Source organism: Zosterops lateralis, assembly GCF_965231275.1.
Source record: "Zosterops lateralis genome assembly, chromosome: 1".
NCBI classification, from domain to species: Eukaryota; Metazoa; Chordata; class Aves; order Passeriformes; family Zosteropidae; genus Zosterops; species Zosterops lateralis.
In genome coordinates, this window is record NC_139762.1 from 4,692,954 (window position 1) to 4,712,413 (window position 19,460).

The 19,460-nt window shown below is 45.0% G+C and overlaps 1 protein-coding gene and 1 long non-coding RNA gene across 2 annotated transcripts in view; one reads left to right on the forward strand and one right to left on the reverse strand.

The window, feature by feature from the left end:
* The window catches only part of LOC310907600, a 544,908-nt gene that overhangs the window by 91,174 nt on the left and 434,274 nt on the right, over positions 1-19,460 (reverse strand). The window lies entirely within an intron of this gene.
* Positions 2,243-19,460, forward strand: part of CRHR2 (corticotropin releasing hormone receptor 2) — a 140,792-nt gene continuing 123,574 nt past the window's right edge. The window contains exons 1-2 of the mRNA XM_083882073.1: positions 2,243-2,314; positions 15,600-15,693. Of these exons, the coding sequence (XP_083738199.1) occupies positions 2,249-2,314; positions 15,600-15,693 (160 nt within the window). The 5' untranslated portion in view covers positions 2,243-2,248. The remainder of the gene's footprint in view (positions 2,315-15,599; positions 15,694-19,460) is intronic.

Sequence of the window (19,460 nt, forward strand, 5' to 3'; positions counted from 1 at the left end):
GCCTTTCTGAGCAAATGACAGAGCAAAATATTCAGCAAGGCCTCAAAGGAGGATGCCCAGGTATTTCTGCATCTTGCCAAGCTTTTGCAAACCCTGAGAATTTGCTAGAACTCTTTCCTCTGTGCCACTATGACCTTTTATACCAATTGATTTTGATTTAAAAAAAAAACCCAACAAACAACAAGGAGGGCTGTGGAAAGGCATTGTTTTGGGGAGGAAAAGGAAGAAAAGGCACCATGTCCCTGAAGGAAACAGTTGGCAACAGGTGATACACAGGCAGGGTATGGCCCTGCTCCCTGAGGAAACCCAGCTGGGCTGGGAAGGAGCTGGTCCTGTCTGCCCGAGAACTGTCACTGAGGGCTGTGAGCCTCAGGACACAGCTGGGCTTTTGGGGACAGTCCCAGCTGTGGCTGGGGGAAGGTTCTAACTGTGATTCACACACAGCTGCCTGTCCTCTGGGCACATGGGGTGGAGCAGAGGGGAAAATGATGTTGTCAGGCTCATTGCTGGCACTGGGAAGCCCAGGGCTTGGCCTGATGCCCACTCCTAACAATGCCACAGACACATCCATTGTATGGAGAGGCCCAACTGGACATGGAGGGCAGGGAGTGACAACTCTGCTAGACCCAGGAACTGGGCCCCTATAGGGTGAAGCATCTAAATCTGTAAGATTCCAATTCCCCCATCATCAACAGCTACTCCAGAGCAATCAGAAGGCCAGAAGCTCCTTGGGCAGCCCAGCAGGAAGATGAGGGGTGACCTTGCTTTGCCTTTCCTTGCACAGGGGTCTAGCCTGGCAAATATCTGTAAAAAGCAGGAGAAATGTCTTTTGTTTCAGAAACCAAGTGCACAAGGATCAGCCAAACAGGCAGGTTTGGGGTTGCCTGGATAGAAGGGGAGTCCTAAAAGGCTTGGTGCTGGGGAAAAGGGCTTCCCATGGCAGCTGGAAATAGCAGAGGAGGTGCCCCACAGCCTTGGAGACTTTGGGAAAGGCATGCTGATGAATCTGGTGACCAAAAAGTACTTTTTTGCCCTGGAGTACAGGGGAAGATGGGAGATTTGCTGCTCACAATCTTGGAGGTGGAGGGCCTGATCACACCTGGTAATGTTGCATGGTGGGCTTGAGGAGTGTCCCGTTACTCTTGGAGGACAGGTAGGTGGTTCAGAGTGCACAGTAACATTAGGGAGGATTCTTCCTTTCCTTCCCAGCCTTGTAGGCTGCCATAGAATCATAGAAAGACTTGGGCTGGAAGGGACCTCAAAGATCATCCTGTTCCAACCATCCTGCCATGGGAAGAGACATCTCCCACTATCCCAGGTTGTTCTGAGCCTTTTCCAACCTGGCCTTGGAAAATTCCAGGGATGGGGCAGCCACATCTTCTCTGGGCAACCTGTGCCAGAGCCTCCCCATCCCCACAGGGAAGGATTTTTTCTTAGCATCTAATCTGAACTTTTAGCTTAAAAAGCATCCTATTGCTGTGTGCTCAAGCAAAGAGCCGCTCTCCCTCTTTTTACACAACACCTGTAATGCACTGTGTGCACAATGCAGCTTGTACCTGGGCAGTGGGGGAAGCCTGTTGCTCCTGAAAGTTTTCAGGCAACATTTTACCTAATGCCTGGCAGAGTGGGGTGGTGGTGAAGGGATTATTAATATTCCTGGGGGGCTGTGGGGCTCTGTGTGATAATTTTGGAAAATTACCCCCAAAGCACGCAGGGCAGGGAGAATCCTCTTGCTCCTGGACACTTCGGAGGCAGTGGAATTTCCAGTATAGGGGAGGGCGGAGGAGGATCCCCGTTATTTCTGGCAGCTGGTGTGGAAGGCGTCCCCATCGCTGAGGGAAGAGGGATCTCCATCACTCTCCGGGCTGGGCGAAGGGGCTCCCCATTGCCGCTGGACGGGCCGGGCGGTGCTGCCCCGCTTTTCCCCAGTTCCCCATGGAGAAGGGAACCCCTGAGGCGCTCGGAGCCGGGGCACAGCTCGGTCCCCGCCGCTGCCGGAGCCCCTGAGGGTCGGGCCCCCCGCCGCCTCCATCCCCGAGGAATCCTGGGCGGAGGGCGGGCTCGGCTCCCCCTTCTCCCTCCCTCCCTCTCTCCCTTGCCGGGGGTTTGCCCTGGGACGCGCCGGCAGCGCCAGGCTCGGGCTCTGGGCCGGCGGGCCGGGGTCAAGGGCAGCAGGCGGGGGGTAAACGATGCCGGCGCCGGGACAGCGCCGAGAGTCCGGCTGAGCCCCGGCACCCCCCGAGCCCTCATGGCGGGGCGGGCGCCTCAGCGCAGCCTCCCCGCGGCAGCGGCCGCCGCGCTCCTGCTCCTGCCCGTAAGTGCCGGGGACGGGAACGGGGCGGGGGGTGCGGGACCGGGACCGGGACCGGGACTGGGATCGGGAGGGAGCGGGGGGAACGCCCCGGGGCCGCGGGGAACGCAGCGGGGACAGCCCCGGGCGCTCGGGGCTCCGTGTGGGGACCGTGCCCCGCGCCCTCCTGCAGGTGCGTCCCCGGCTCCGGGACACGGCCCCGGGACACCGCTCGCTCCCAGGTGCTGCTCGGTGGAGTCCCCATAGCCCTTTCCTCCTCCATCACAGGTGCTCTCAGAGACACCCTCAGCCCGTCCGCCTCTGAGTCCCCTCCCCAGAGCCCCTGTGCCCTTTTTAGCGTCCCCTTCCCTGTGAAAAGCCGCCTTTGCCTGCCAGGAGAGGTCCCAGCGCAGGGACCCCATTGGGGTGGCAGCTCCTCGCCGCAGCGGGAAGGGGTTTTCCCTCCCATCTCCCTTCTCCCTGCCGGTGCCCGGTGTCCCCGGCCTCTCTCTCTCTCTCTCCCGGTGTCTCTCCTGGCCCGTGTGCTCGGGCAGGGCTCGGCAGTCAGGGGTGGCGATGGGCAGGGCTCAGCCCACGCACACACAGCCGAGCACTTGCTCCCAGTTTCTCCGGAGTGAAACCTTTTCCCCGTGGTCCTTCTCCATCACCGGCATCCCGCTGGGATGATGGGGTGGAGATCAGGTTGGCCTCTGTCGGACTGGACTTCAAAAGCTTTCCCCAGTGCTTTATTGGGATGGCTTGTTTGTTTTGAGCGAGGGTTTCGAGTGTGGTGAAGTCAGACTTGAAAAGAAAATGTGAGAGGTTAAGCAGGAGTGACACTGATCCTGTCCAGGATTGTTCCCACAGCTTTTTAAGTGTCAGTGACCCTTCTGAACCGCAGCGTAATTGGTCTATCTTGAACATTTCCTTAGATAAAGAAAGAAAAATCTGTTCTGTTTGCCTAAGTTCTGTCTATTTTGCTTTGGTTTTGTATTTTGTTTATTTTTTGGGGTTTCGTTTGTTTATTTTGGGGGTTTGTCTGGTTTTTTTCTCCCCTCTCTAATTTAGAAAGAAAGAGAAAAGCCAGGTCAACAATATGCTTCAGAGGCAAGCAACAATTTAATTTTAATTTTATTTTTTCAGTAGCTTTCTTAGAAGTGAGAGAATACTTTCTCACCTCCGCCAGTGTCAGGTTTTTTTATCCCCAAAAGAAGGAAGAGATCAGTGCAAATGGGATCACAGTGGCATGGGTGCCAACACTTGCTGTTTTCAACCTCAAACCACTTCTTCCTGATCTTTGTTTCTTAGTCCCTTTTCTCTCCCAGTCTGTGTTTTCTCCTATTGATTTGTTTAGGTCCATAAAAATATTTCAGTTTGTCTCTAGAGCGTGAGACTCAGTGTCAGTGAGGTTATCCAAAGTACTCAGGTATTGAGTATTTAGTCAGACTAATCCATTTTCAATGAATCAAGAAATGTCATGTATTTCCCTGTTGATGTAATCTATGGATTTTTCAGGTCTCCAGTTCTGCTGCAGCTTTGCATTTGGATTATTTCTGCAAATTCGTGTCGTGTTGCTGCTTTTAAAACAAAACTGCCTGAAAAGAAAGGGAGAAAAAAAAAAAGTAGAATAAGGATCAAAAAGTGAAGCTTCCATAAAATGTGTTTAGGCCAAGAAATGTGAACTCTGAGTGTATTTCTGTTTCTTTTTATAGAGGAGCTTGTTTGGGTGGAACATCTTGGTATCTGACAGGGGCTGGCGTATACCTGTGTGGGAAATAACATTTTGAATCTTCAGCTTCAGAAAACAGCTCTGGTTGCTCCAGCTGTAGCAGAAGCTTTTGCTGCTCCTTTGGGGAGTGTTTTAATCTCTGAATGTTGTCAGTAAATCTGGATCTCTGCTCTATAGCTGGAGAGAACTTTGCACCACGAAGCTTAAGAGCAGTCTTTTAAAACTTTGGCTCAAAGCCAAGGCTCTTAAGTTCTTGTTTAACTCAAAAACACTCAAAAGTGGACTCAAAGTCAGTGACTTTATTCTCATTTGTGGATTTGAGGAGAGGAATAGCTGCTTGTGGGAGCAGGCCCTTACCCAGTTAGGGGAGTTTAACTTTTCACAGCAGCCGAGCAATTGTGTTTTATGGGAGCTGCAGGTTTGCAACGCCCACGGGATGAGGCAACTTTCTGGTACAGAATTAGATCTGCCACATGAAAATGCTGGTGCAAATGACCTGACAGATTTCACAGGGCTGGTCAGCAAAAGGGTGAAGACTTGCACTGAGATTTATGTTCTCTTAAAGGAGTTCTGGACGAATGAGACGCTTGAGAATACGTATAACTGAATGTGAGAAACAAAAACCAAACCATAAAATGAAGGCAAATGAGTCTTAGGACATTTTTATATAAAGTCTTTGCTAAGTTCATGGAATTGGGAGAGGGGGGGATTATTCATCAAAACCAAAAGCAAAGCTTGCTATCATTTATTTGCTCTCCTGGAGCTGTTAAAAGAGCCGGGACAGTGTGAGCGTATCAGCCAGTGATGACAAGTTAAATAGTTTTCCTGGTCTGAGGCTGCCAAAATTCAGCCCAATTGTGAATTAATGCAGCATAAACATCTCGTCAGGAGAAGCCTTTCCTGGGGCAGCTGCTTTGTCAAGGTTTATTCTGTAACCATCCCATGGCAGTTACTGGATATTGGAGGGAGGTGGCTGTGTGCTGGTGTTGGCTGGCTTTAGTTTTGCCATAAAACATTTCAGTGATGATGTTCATCCCTGCCCTTAGCCAGCAAGAAAGCAGCTTTAGCTTTTGTGCATATAAGGCATCTGCTTACATATTATTATCCTGTCAAGAGCAGAGGAAAAGTCATGATCAAGTCCTCTAAACTCTGTGACCTTCATATTCCAAACCAGAGCATGGTTGTGAAGGAAGAGAGAGCAGGGATCTCTTTGCAGGCTGTGCAGAATTTTAATTTCAGCCTCACAGGTTCTAACTCCACTGCTACATCAATATCTCCAGGAAAACTCTCCAGCCCTAAGAAAAAAAAAATGCCAGAGTGACTTGTGCTCATGTGATTGAGCTCCTTCAGCTTCTAAATCAGGGAGATGCTGTGCAGACTGTGCACAGAGCTGCTCCATGCATGGTGCTCCCTAGGTCCCAGATCATTCCCAGGAACTGTTTTGAGGTACCACCAGATTGCTTGGGGCAGAAATGTGGCCAGGAGCCATTCTAAAAATTGAACAGTTAGAGGTGATTAAGGACTTAAACCAGACCTTTGCGCTGCTTGATTTATTTGCTTAGATGGAGAGTGCTGTGATAACTCTGGGCTCACCGTGAGCGCCCCAGGGAGGGGTTTTCCTCTAAGGCCAACTCTTCATTGCTTTGAATTTGGTGATCAGCTCTCTTTATGTCAGGGATTACTGCAGGTTCTTGCTGCTGGTGTGCTGAACTGAGAGATTCACCATGAGAAAAAAAGGGTAGTGGATGATAGGGACTTATTAGGGATGCATTTTTCTCTGTTTTCTTTTTATTTTCATTGTGCCCCGTATATCAGTAAACCAAATATTTTAAAAATACTGTATTAGAACAAACATTTGCACATTTCTAGATGCTTTTAATAGTTCTGCACATCTTGGTTTTTGGGGAGAGGGGGAGGTGAGGAAATGTGGGTGGTAACAACAGGCTGCACATGCTGCTGAATCTGTTCCTTTTTAGTTTATATCACTTTCAGGTTTTGCAGCACTGAAAAAACCCAAAGAAGGAGATTTAGGGGGAAAGCTGATTTACTCCAGATTAAAAGTTTATCCAGAACATGGCTTTTTTTGTGGGAATTTTCTTTTCCACACCACGTCTATAAATTGCAGCAGATCGAGTCCATGTCCTTCTTTCTTGTAATTTACACCACTTTTAATCCCCAGTGTAGTCTGCTCCTCCTTAAAGTGCAAACATTAATTGTTGGATGTAAAGCTGGAGCTGTCCAGCGAGCCACTCTCACCTCCCTGCCTCATGTGGATGCTCAATGGCCTGTGTTAAAGCATTTCATCAACATTATCTTTGCCTCCTTATCTTCCTGTTCATAACAACTAAACACATCATGATGGTTCGCTTTAACAAACTATTGCTTTATACAGAATTGCTTTCTTTTACCGCTAATAAGTCTTTTAATCTTAACAGCTTTGAAAGTAGCTGTATTTGATTTAAGTTGGCAAGAGTTGGGTAAAGGGTTTTAATATTCTTCTCTGAGAAGTTGGATAAATTTGGCTGAGGTCCTTGTCACAGGAGAAGACAAATAGAGAGTAGATCAGTCGACAGACAGAACTGTCCTTCAGGTGACTGTCTGCTTGAATCTCGTCAGCCACGTCCAAACACATGAAAATTTAATTTCCAGTTCGTGGTGGCAGCGTGGGGATGTTTGTGAGATGCTCCCTGCGATGCTCTCTGACACAGAGCACGTTCTGTGGTAAGCACCGTTCATTTCTCTGGCCCTGGGCTCATCTGCGTTGGCTCTCACAAGGAAATGAGCTGCTGGATCTTTTAAAAGGCTGCTCCATTTGGAAAGGGCTGTGGGATGGAGAGAGAAAACCACCTCACAGAGATGGATTTCAGTGTCCTGTCCTGATCTTTGCCTCCCAAGTCCCGCCTTGCTGTGCAGAGGAGCCAACATTGACATTCAGGTGCTGGGACTGTGCTGCTCCTTCCCCAGCTCTGGTGTGGAGCTCAGTGGGTGCAGAACTGGGAATCTGCCCTTTCCTAACATCCCTTAAGCCTCATGTCCCTGCACAGAAATTCAGCATGTCTTCACTAAACAAGAAAGAAAATCCATTTGATAATTCAAGAGCTGAAAAGTACTTCTTCCATGGAGTCGTAAGAAAATGAAACTAATTAAACAGAGCCAATTAAAGCTCTATAAACTTTTCCATAATGCTGGCTGAGTGACTGTCCACTCTAAGTTGTGTATGCCGGGAAAGTAAATAGTGAGTAATGCAGATGGAGATTAAAATACATTAGCTGTCCTCACTGCAATGCTAAACCCTTGCCCTGGTAATAGTAGCTGAAGTGCCAGAGGGCTGGAGAGGAGCCACTTGCTTCCCAGGGCTGTGGGATAATCCCTGTTCCTGTTCCCCAGGTCCCTGGGATGTGGGAACTGCTCATTGCTGTTATCTCTGCACTGCCATAATTTAGGAAGTGCTGTCCTCTGGCAAGGGTGGCTTTTCCAGCACGAAGGAAGGAGGAAAGGAGGCAAAAGGAAAGGGAAGGAAGTGTTCTGACGGGCTTGAACAGGTTTCCTGTGGGGCTGCCAGCCAGGCTCTGCTGGCTGAGGTATCAATTCCCTTTGAGTGGCAGGAGCAGATCCCTGGCCTGGGCATGGTTTGGGTTTCAGGGGGCTCAGGCCAGCAGAGGCTCCTGAGCCACGACAGGGCTGTGTGGCTATCACAGCTCCTCCCTGTTTGCTTCCTTGTTTTGTGAGCAATATCCCTGCCAGGGACCAGGCTGCTCCTTCTGCCATCAGTTGGCTCTTTCAAAGCAGAGAGGAAGCCCAGGGTGTCCCTCTGGCTGCTGAGAATGGTGTCTCAGAGCTCAGGAAAGTGTTTTTGACCAGATGTGCTTCCAGTCAGATGCACTGAGGGTCTTTCCTCATCCTACCTCAAAACTCACCTGGTGTTTAGTGCACTTTGAACATGAGACACCTTCCATGCTGTAAAAATCCCCTACTTCATCAAAACAAGTGTCTTCATGAGGATTTTGAAGTCCTGTCAGACTTGCAGTATTTCTTTCCTTCAAAAAAAAAATTAAAATAAAATTCCATCTTTAATAATTTTAAAATGTCTTCTTATAGTGTATTTTGCATAATATTTTAATTATGATTATGTGAACAGAGTATAAAAATCTTAGAAGTGTGAGTAAAGGAAACCTCAGAGTATCTGGATTGCTGATTATTGTTCAAGATACAGTCTGTAAGCTGTTTACTGCATTGCCCATTGAAAGGTTTGGGGAGTAATGGTTACCTGTGATTTTTTTTTTTGCCATAGGGGCTATAGATCATATAGAACCAAGGAATGAAAGAATAATTTGTGCTGAAAGGGATTGCCAGAAGTCCCTTGTCCAGTCACTTTTCAAGGCAGGGTTAATTCCAAAACCAAATCATTCTCATCCAGTTGGGCTGTGAAAATCTGCAAAGATGGAGCTCTCACAACATCTCTGAAATGTCTTTTTACACCATCTCTTTTCCAATGCTCAGTCGTTGTCATGGTGCATAATTTTTTCTTTATGTTCTGTGAGATTTTCCCTCACTTCAACTTGTGAATGATGCCTGTCTTGATGCTCTGCTGTCAGCTCCTGAGAGGAATCTGACTCCTTGGAGAAAAGTCTGTGATTCCCCTTTAGGTAGTGAAAGATAATTCCAGACCTGGAGTTAAATTTCACTGTGATAAATTTTCAAATTTAAAAGTGGGCTCCAGCCCATGAATTAACAGTTTAAGGAAAGGTGGAGAGGAAGTTCACTGCTGATACCCAGTGCCACCTCACTGGCTCATTTTTAAATCCCGGTCGGGAAATCTTGGGTCAGAGGAAGATTTTGTGGAGGATACAGAGGATACACTGTTGGCATTCCATGGGAAGCTGAGCAGATATCAGTGGCTGATAAAGTCTTAATCCAGATGGGGTTTTGCCTTTTCTGGGTGGCAAATACCTGAAAAACAGAGATTAGGAGCTCAGATTTGTTGAGCTGGAGCTGGGAGAGCCTGTGAAGGGCAGCCTTGGAGGTGCAGTAGCAGAGGTGACAGTGGATGGGTGAATGATCCTTGCAGAAGCTCTGCATGTAGGTAAGAGTTAGGTGAGATATTGGCATTCACTTGGGTAAATATGACTTTTAAACTTGAGCTGCTCTGGATTCCCTGAGTGTTTTGTCTCCAGTGCATGGTTATCCCATCCTGGAGTCCATGTTTAAAACACAAGTGATGAATTGTTCCTTGACAGTGGTTCCTTTTGCCACTGAGCATTGGGGAGCCTGAAGCAAACAGAGCCTGCTGGAATAGGGTGGCTGAGGTAAATCACACTGGAGCTGCTGAGAGGATTCACAGGAATGGGAATTGGGTGGGAAAGAATTACTCATGGGTTTGTAGACTTAAGGAGAGGGCAGACATGAAGGCAGGAGTGCTGTGAGGGGCTTGCTCCCCTTCCAGGCTCAGAATATGATACCCACAGGTGGGGGGAATGAATAACAAAGCTCTTCAAGGATGTGAAAATGAAAGGTCTTTCCATTAAACAATTTTATTTCAGGAGAGCTGCAGCTTGTGGATTCAAATGTAATTATGCTTGTTTTTAACATCTCAGGTTGCTTTGGAAGGGCTTGGAGACCTGGTTGGACAAGTCCAACTCATGGGTGGCCTTAACCAGATTTGGTTTATATTTCATGACTCAGAAAATCCCTCAGCACCTGCGTGGCTTTCAGTGGATGAAAAACCTCCCCTCTAAAAGCTGCTTCAGCAGAGCATGTAGGCAGTGCTCACTGAAGGCAGATCTCCAAGTTTCAAAGACAACAGAGAAGTTCAGTGGTGGGCTCAGTGTAGCAGGTGCTCAAGGATTTTTTTTAATTTATTTTTGCATAAAGATTGATTTCATTTCATGCCTTAAAACTGAGCATGTGTTCAGTTGCTTTATTGAACTGGGGTCCTAATTCCCATTCTGTGCAGACTTTTAGTCTTTTTTCCAGACTTCCTGGAAGAGCTGCAGAATACATCTGGCCTCTAAGATCATGGAGCAGTGTCTCCTGGAGCATTTGGTGTTCTCTAGCAAGTAGCAATGTTTTGTGTAGTCACTTGGATTAACTCAGAGGGAGTTTAAAGAGCTGAAGGATGACTTGAAAAGGAGCCCGTTTTTCTTGAACTGTGCTCAGAGTCTTTCCCTTTACTGTAACCTTAGCTGGCTCAGGTTTCAGGTTGCAGACTCCTGTGAAAACTTGTATTTAGACTTTCTATCCCAAATGGAAATTATTTTTCTGGTGAAGCCAAGCCAAACAATTGTACACTGCCAAGTGCTGCTGCACGAGCGATTTTAAGTCTCTGGGTTGAGAAAGGCTAGAAACATCTTGATGCAGAGGGCTGACCTTTTTGGTTCTCCAAAAAGCAAAGTATTTCCAACACACACTGGCCCTCTGAGGACTGTTCTTTAATAAGCATCTCTTTAAGATGCATCTTGTGGATGAAGTAATCACATGGCAGTGGATATAAACCCATCCTGGCCACTGTAAAGATGATTTTCCCGTCCTCTCCTGTGTTAATCTCTGGTTTTGTCCTGAAGGAGCAGCTTTCACTCTTCTGATTGTGCATATTCCTGCAGGTGATTAGTAGTCAGCAAATATTTCAGCTCTCCTCATTCTCTCCCATGTGTTGCCTTCTCTTAGAAGGAAAGAGCTGCTCAGATGAGCACTGGCATTTGTTATAACAGCATTCCAAGGAATATCTGGTGGTTTTTCTCCCAAAGCATCTGTTTGCCCACACCAGTGATGCAGAACTTGCCAGATGCCCACCTGCCCTGGAAACTGTGCTCAAACAGAGGATGGATTTTGTCAAGGAAGTGTGAGCTTCACTTTCATTTTGCCGTGTTGAGCTCTTTCACTAATTACATTTTCATTATGAAGTTAGATGCCTGTGTTTCCCTAAAATGCCTTCTATGAGCACAAACCACAAATTTTTTGCTTTTAATTGGGCCACTGTTCTGAGCATGTCCTTCCCAGAAGTTAGAGTGAGAAGTCAATCTCATTGTGGAGATGGAGTGAATTTATTTGCATTGCCTAATTGAAGAACAAAAAATTAAATGCAGGTTTCCCTTGCACTCACTTTTTTTTTTTCTTTTTTTTTTTTTCTCTGGGTTCTGGGGCAAAGGTATTAAGCAGCAGCTTTTCTGTGTGCTGAAGACAGTCTTGCTGCAATTTTGATGTTGAAACAAGGTAGCATTTGCAGCCTCAGATATTTTAAAGAAACCCATGGGAAAAGCTGAAGTAGGAGAGCAGTGGAGGGTCCCAGAGATGAAGGGTAGGAAGAAGCATCCTCCTGACATGATCCATGCCACTGCCAGAGGTGGTTTCTCAGCAGTGGAAACTGCTTTGGCTTTGTGGAGAGCACAGTGGATAGTTCAGGATGAGACTTCATCCTTGTGTGGTAAAGAAGACATGAGACAGACCCTTCCCGTGTCAGCTGTGGACTGAGCACATTTTGTGTTGATCACTCCCACATTTTTCCATGTTGGAAGGTCACTCACTTCATCCTGCTCAGTAAAAGAAAGAGCACAGATGATTAAATAGGATGGTGATGTGCTCGTGTCTTCTGCAGCCATCATTTCTAGGAATGTTTTGACCTCTCCTTTTTGTAGTGTCTAAGGAAAATTTAGGAAGGACGCATCTGAGTGACTCTGTCATTATGGTGCATAAGACCCAGCTGATGCAGTCAGGGGAGGTCATTCCAAATTAAAGATTTAAAATACTGGAGATGAGCTGCATCTGGAAAATTCCTGCTTCTCTCCCTGAATTCCAAAGGAATCCCTGTGTGATCGGCTCAGCCGCTGCTATTTCTGTGTTGAAGTCTGAACTAGTCAATACAAATGCCACTGCTTTTCTGGGAGTGGCTTTCTGCTGAGATGCTGTTGTACTTCCATGGGATGGATTTCTCTGGGGCCTCGGGAGTACTAGAAACTGCATTTTTTTTAAAAAGCGTTTTTGCTCTGTTGCTTTGAGGCCGTGTCAGATGTCAGCACCTCTCAGCAGGCCACCAGCAGATGTTTGACAGGGAGGCCTAACAAGTGGCTTTTATTAGAGCACTGGAATATGGGATCTGGGAATTCTTGTGTGAGAATGGGACAGGGGAGTGTGTTCATCTCTCCATGTGTGACTGCCTCCAAACTCACTTCCACCTTGGCAAGGGGTGTTGCTCTGTTGTGGCTCATCCTTTTCCATTTCTGTCTTTCCCTCCAGCTTTCACTCCTGCTGCCTTCACCCACTCTGCTGCTACTGACTGTGAGATATTTAAATTTACCATTGTGGCTCTGTGGTAGCCCCGTGCTTGTATTGACATTTTTGGATCCTATCCATAGCTTTGGGGGCTGGTTGATATTCCAAAGCCATTCCTTTATATTCCTGTAGCCATTTCTTCCATGTTTGAGAGGAGAAAACAATTTCTCCCATGCAGGTGAATTTTACAGCACCGGTGTTCATTTGGTTTTATATTTCTACATTGTTCCATAGTGGAACTCAGTATTTCAAACCAAGACTCTTGGTTAATTCTTCTTAAAATGAAGTTACAAATTCTCTCTAGCCTGGATGAAATCACCACAAATTCTGGTGGGAACTGAGAGTAGGGTCTTGTGTCTCATAGTTGATGTCCTCTGACAGAGATAAAGATCTTTCATGAGTTAATGAAGAACAGTGACCGTGTCCAAGGGGAAAGGTCCAACAAAATTCCCATGAGAGAGGCAGACAGACACATCAGGGCAATTCATCCTTTTCCCAAAGTCCTCTCAGATGTGAATGGGAAGTTGACCAAAGGCTCTGTATTTTTATTTTGTTTCCTGAAGATTCAGAGCTTGCCTGCTCTTAGTTGGTGTCCCTGCTTTGGAAAGTAAAGGATTCATTTCCACCTCAGTCTTTGGCTCAGCACATTAGTTTTATTTGTTCATAAATGCCCACAGTGGCTCAGAGGAATTAAGTTGGACATTTCTGTGCATTATTTAGGTAAATTTGCAGGACAAAAAAGAACTGATTTGGTGGGCAGAGGTTATGAAATAGCTGTTTTAAGAGAAATGCAGTTTGAGTAAAGTCATGCATTAGTGACCCAAAGAAATTATTTCAGCACTTCAAAATATAATTTCTGTGCAGTCGTGGGCCCAATTATTTATCTTTACAATTCTACATTATTGAAATGTTTCTCTTTGTTTGTTTGTTTTGCTGTTTATTATTGTAAGCAGAGATTTTTCTGTCTTTTGGGGTTTGTCTGCTTTAAATACTGTAAAAAAAATTTAAAAAGAGTTTTACGCACAGCAAGGCTGTTGACTGTGGTTAGCGGGGAGAAAATGAAACCAAAAGTAACATAATATGTGGAAGGCACTTTTCCCCCCCAGCCAAATTAACCTGAGCTGACCCTAAGGCAAATGTGACATTTAACCTTTCCTATTCTTGCCCAGGCTGTGCTGAGCTTGACCTCTGTCTGTTCTTTCCCATCGTCTCGGGGCGGGCACAGCTGGACACAGTACACGGGGATGGCTCAGGTTTCTTCTTTGAACTGAGGCAGTGCTTTGGCCTGGGAGCTGCCAGAGGGGGGTGAGGGATGGAGGGGAAGAAATCACAGCCTCTGCTGTGGCTGGGTCTGACATGAGATGTGGCCACTGCAGAGTCTGGGTTTTGGGAGCTCTGAGCCTCAGGAGGTGGAATCTGTACCTGTCTGCACAGCAGCATCACCTTTATCTCCTTGACCTGACCATGCATGGAGGTTTTGCTATGAGAGTTTTGAGCCTCCCTGGAGGAGAAACAGCACCTTCATGGAGTTTGTATGGAAATAACGAAGTCTAAGAAAGGCTTTCTGTTTGAATTTCAACACTTCCTATTTTGTAAAATACCAAAGTGAGAAATAGGTAGAAAACTGTGCTGTACAAAGAACAGTTGCTCTTTAGAGACCAACATTGCCAATGGATTCTGTTGTAAATGAGCATTTACCCTCCTTTTTATCAAGTGACAGAGAATTCGGTGGCATAAAATGAGTTCCTCAATCACTTAACACACCTTAGAGCACCAAAATATAACATCAGCCTTTGAGAAGTAGGGTTGTTTCCATGAGTAAAGCTGCCTGAATTGTGCTGTAGTAATTCTGTGTAAATAGAACAGCAAAGGCATTTTGTGTGTTACCATGGCTTTATATCCCCCTCAGAAACACTCAGAAAGATTTTGTTTCATAGTTTGAAAATGGAATTTTCTGTCATTGATTTGTTACTCCTGAATTTTTCTGCCACGTTTTGTTCTACCTTTCTTAAAGGGCTTTCCAAGAGCTTCTCTTGCTCCAGGCAGGATCCCAACTTGGCTCTATATTTTGATGTACAAATCTGTGGGCTTCTCTCCTCTGTCTGCACTGGGCACTTCAGTGATTTCATTTTGAGTGTGAAGATTAAAATATCTGCTTTGATTTCCAACTCTGTTTCCTAAAATTTACTTGGGGTTGCACTGTTACCTTGTACTGAACCTGCAGCTTTCTCAAAGTGCCCATGTTGGCATTACTGCTCTGTCTCATTTATTTACCCTCAGTAGAAGGCTCAGCCCTGAATGCTGAGGGTCAGAAACTTGTGTATCTTTCATTGGCTAAAAAAAGCCACAGGACACCTTACAGGGATGCCCAGTTATCCTGTATATTCCATGGAGACACCTTCTCCAAGCCCTCTGAACTGCCTTTGTCAATTGCTGCATCTCCTGAATGTGCAGGGATCTTTAGCACTCACATACCAATTAAAAGTTCATTGAAAAAACTCAACACATGACCTTTAATGGGATGTGATTCACACTTTGCTATTTCATATCTCTACTTTTAAGTGAGACAGAGTGGATCCTGAGCTTTGTTAAAGATATTGAGCGGCTCCCACAGGGAGAGATCCAGACTGGGTGGTTAATTTGCAATTTTTTGCATTAGTGAGGTGAATTCCATGTGGTGCCCTGGAGCCGAGCAAGTATAACCACAAATCTACATCAGAGGGTGTCTGTACCTGAGTAAATCATGAATGGGAACTGTGGTGATGCAATTCCTACACCTTCAGCAGGTGCTTCCAAATAGGGAAAGAGTCTCACTTTACCTTTTGACATGTTAAGAAGTTTAGCTGGAAAGTTCTGTGAATTACTCCTTGTAATTGGCTCAGAGCCAGCCCAGAAGTGTAGACTGGACCCCGAGAATGTTACTCAAAGACTGTTGTTACTCTCATTGGGCCAAGGGCCAAAAAACCCACCTAAGCTATTCGGTACTAAAGAGAGAGAACAAAGGAACTCCAGGTTTTTTGCTTTTTGAGGTGCTGTAGCAATCAAGGAGTTTGTCTCTGTGCTGTGCTCAGCTTTGTTGTTTTGTTTTTTGTATTATTTTCCAGCTTTCTTAAAACCCTTTTGATTTTTCAAGGCATTCTCTATCAGCTATCTCACTCATTATTATAGCCACGTTTCTGCCAGGCTGGCCCTCAGAAGTGTGGGTCTAACCCATAGGGAACTGCTCTGAGTCTGCTGGGGGTTGTTGTACTCATGAATGAGAAAGTCTGTTCTAGGCTGCTGCTTTACCTACTTGGTTTCTTTCTGTCCATCCAGATAGTTCTCCACTGTGAATCCTCTGTGAACCTGCCCTTGTCTGTTCTGCTGGAAAAGTACTGCGAAGCTTTGTCAGCCCGCGCCAATGTCACAGGTATTTATTCCTCCTTTTCTTGGTGGCTTCTCGTTACTGGAGAATCCATTTTCAAAGTGTCCTTGCTCCAGGAACATCTTTTCCTGCTGAGATAAACGTACTGTCTCTGGCCTTGGCTTTTCTTAGGGGACAATGTGCAGTGGTATGACTAGGAAAGAGAACTTGGAGTTTTACACACCTGGAGAGAGCTTCAGGGGAACTACTGACAGCTCTTTCTCATAGTTAAATCTGTTGTATTAGCTATATTTACTGATTGATGTGGTAGTTGAAGATTAGTGTAGTTGAAGTGCCTTGTCCATTGATCCAGAGCAGTTTTTAGAAGCAAAGCATTTGTCTCTTGGCTAAAATACACCAGCACAAAAATGATGCTGTAAGAGATGTGAAACTGGACCCAGCTTTGTTTCAGAAGTGAGAGAAGCACACTCAGAGCCACTGCAGCTGGACTTGAGGGCATGTGCTGCAATGAATGGTGCTTCTGGGGGGAAAATTAAATTTCTTCCCTTCCTCTTCACTTTTTTTTTTTCCCCCTGGTGAATTTTCATGGAGGGAGGAGTTTAAAATCTAATGTAGGTATTATCATTCAGCCAGTTCTCCAGCCCTGGGAAATGGCAAAGGAAAGGAGGCTCAGGGAATTAAAAATCTCTCTGTGAAATATGTCGTGGTGTTTTATTCTGACTTTATCAATTCCTTAAGGACAATAAGATGATCTAGATATCAGACTGAAGTGTGAAAGTTGTGGTGCCTTAACTGCCTCTCAATTTGCATATAAATGGGTGTGCTGACCTGTATTATGAATCTGGCCAGAGTTCTGCCCCTTGGTGCCATTGTGTTCCAGGGAGCAGCTCTGCCTCGTGTAGCAGATTTGTTTATATCAATTTAATGACCATCTATTCCATTCCTTAGCTGGAACCAAAGGGAAGATAAATGAGGTTCTATATTTGGACCTTTTTTTAAGGTGTTCTTTGCCTTTTGAATGTGTTTGTAAATATTATCTTAAAACTTGCCATTTATTCATGAAGTGTTTTTCCTTGTGCAGAGCTTCTATTTTAGAAAAAAACCCCACAGATTTCACGTCAGGCTGTCTTAGAAGTCAGCAAACAATTTATTTTTCAGTTGTTGACAAAATATAATTTTCTGGGCTGTTTATGTGATGCATGAGCACAGGGCATCTTCTCCAGTGGAGTGTGGCTACTGGAACAGAATTTTAATGGGAAAAGGGAAGGGAAGAGCCACAGAAGCCTCTCCTCTACTCCACTCTCTTTGTGAGATATCATTGATCAGAGGTAAAGCAATGCTCTGAAATTTGTGGAAGTTGATTTTTATCCTGTGCAACCTGCAGCTTTTTTAGGACAGACTTTCCTATGATCCTTAGAAATCCTGTACTGTGCTTTGAGAGTGGGTTTATACACGTAATAAATCCTAAATACAGTAAACCTCAAATCTGCTCCATGGTCAGCCTCAGGTGTAGGCATAAGGTGAACTTTGGGAAATCCTAGAGACAAAAGTTCAGTTTTTTGCTTAGCATGGACCAATGTTCTTTCTTCAGTGTGGTGGATCCTCAGCAAGAACATGGGGGTTCTCACCATGACATGTTGGTTTTGTGCTTCATGAAAACTGGATCTTCTAAACAGTCTGGACTGTTCCCCTATGACCATTCTCATTAAAAATGGAGGTCTGAAATATAATTACCATCTCTTCATGGTCAGTAGAGCTCTATTGGTACAGTTAAAGACCAAAGCATGATTTAATCCTGAATTAAAACCTAAAATGGAGCAGAAACGAAATGCTTTTTCTTTATTGGGATCCAAGGTTAATGAGCTTCTGTAACTAAGTCTGCTCTAATATTTCAGTGTCCAAAATGAGATGAGCTGTGTTGCAACCCTCATTTTGAATCCTGATAATGACAAGGATGTGTCACACAGGAACATTGGAGAGCTCCATTCAGCAGAGTGGATGGAGAGAGCCAGACCACAGAGCCTGCAGTGTGTGAGGGTTTTCTCTGGCTCCTGTTCTTTGACACAGTGCAGATATCATATTTTAGAAGGGAAAAAAATCAAGAAAAGAAACCCAAGGACAGCCATATTGAAGAATCTTTATTTAGCCAGGAGAACAGTAAACATTAAGCTTTGTAATTCGTTATCTTCCCTGTTTCTTTTCCAGAAGATGCTGTTAATTAGTCCAATATGTTAATTTCCTCCTCTTATAATTACTAATTTCACCCCCCAAATATGTTCACACTAAGTATCCCAAACAGATGGCATAAAATGCTTTTGAGAATGTAATGCATGGGTAATTTCACAGAATGGCTGAGAGAATGGCATTGTAAATTCATTCCAAAGCGATTTAAACCAAGAAATACTTTCTCAGAGTTGGAAAGCAACATAACTCATTTTTCTCTTTTGGGCCTTTTTTTCCTTGAAAAATCCCTGGATGGCACCTTCAGGATTGCTTGGATTCAGTTCTGAGCTTGATAGTGTTGTCAATGAGTGGTTTAGGTCGTTATGGAATCACCATCAAAGCCATTAGCAAAAGTATATTCAGCATGAATTTGTAAAAGTGTGAGTTAGCAAAGTTCAGTGTCAAGGTCCACTTTAGAACTTCTTACGTGGATGAAACACACAGAGGAAAATCGAGTTAGAATTGAGATGGAATGATTTACACAGAGATGACAAATGCAAAAGGGTAAAAGGGACCCTTCTCCTGAGTCATGAGGGTCAGAGTAGACTTCCCTTGCTTGTTAAACTCTGTACAGAGCTTGGGTGCAGCTCAGTCCAGTCTTAGTCCCAGACCTGGTCAATATCTAAAAGATGACACATAAAATTAATTAGTATCACCTAAAGCACCACCATCAAACATATCCCAGCAAAAGGTGATCTTAATAGGATGTTGTAAAAACACCAGTTCACCACAGATGGAATTTTTACATGACTTTTGAACCAGCAGCAGTTTGAGGTTTGTATCACGAGATTTTTAGCAGTTCCTAATCACTGACTAATTTAATGTTTACAGAGGCTGTCAGGAGAATTTATTACAACTACAACAGGCAGTCATAGAGCTAAGATGGCAACATTCATACTACACTTCCTGTAGGTATCTAAATTTCCATCCTGGCCATAATCTGGGTAGGTGATTACTGATTTTAAAAATTCCAGTAGGTAGATATGTGATTTTTAAAATTCTAGTAACAATGGAAGATAAAGAATGTTCCAAGGCTGTCAGGGGATGACTGAATATTCCCAATGTCATTCCCCACCCAACATGGTCTCTGCTCCCACCCTGGACACACAGAAGTCCTTGGTATGGGGTCAAGGCACACTTCACCACCAGACTCATTTCACAAAGGCCACGGCCTAGCAGGAGTTCCTGGGTTCATAGAACAATCCAGAAGAGATCTGGGTAATGGGGAAAATGCACCACTCCAGATGGGGAGTGTCTTTGTGTTTGTGAACCTGAAGAAAAAAATTGTATTCATTATTACTTTGCTTTCATATATAAGAGGAATTGATTGAAATGGCAGAATTTATTTTTATGGGGAAACTCAGCTTAAGATGCTTCTGATGTTGTAATTTCTTGGTCTAGTTTGACTAGAATTACAGTGATATCCAGGATGAGCAGGTGGCTATTATATCTGTATGATACAGGCTCTGAGTTATATCTTGAATTTTTATAGGAACTTAGAGAGCAGAGGTCCTCAGTTCACACTGATATTCTCTGCATTGTGGAATGTTTCTGCATTATTCCCTTCACATCCTTTGACTTCCCCATCT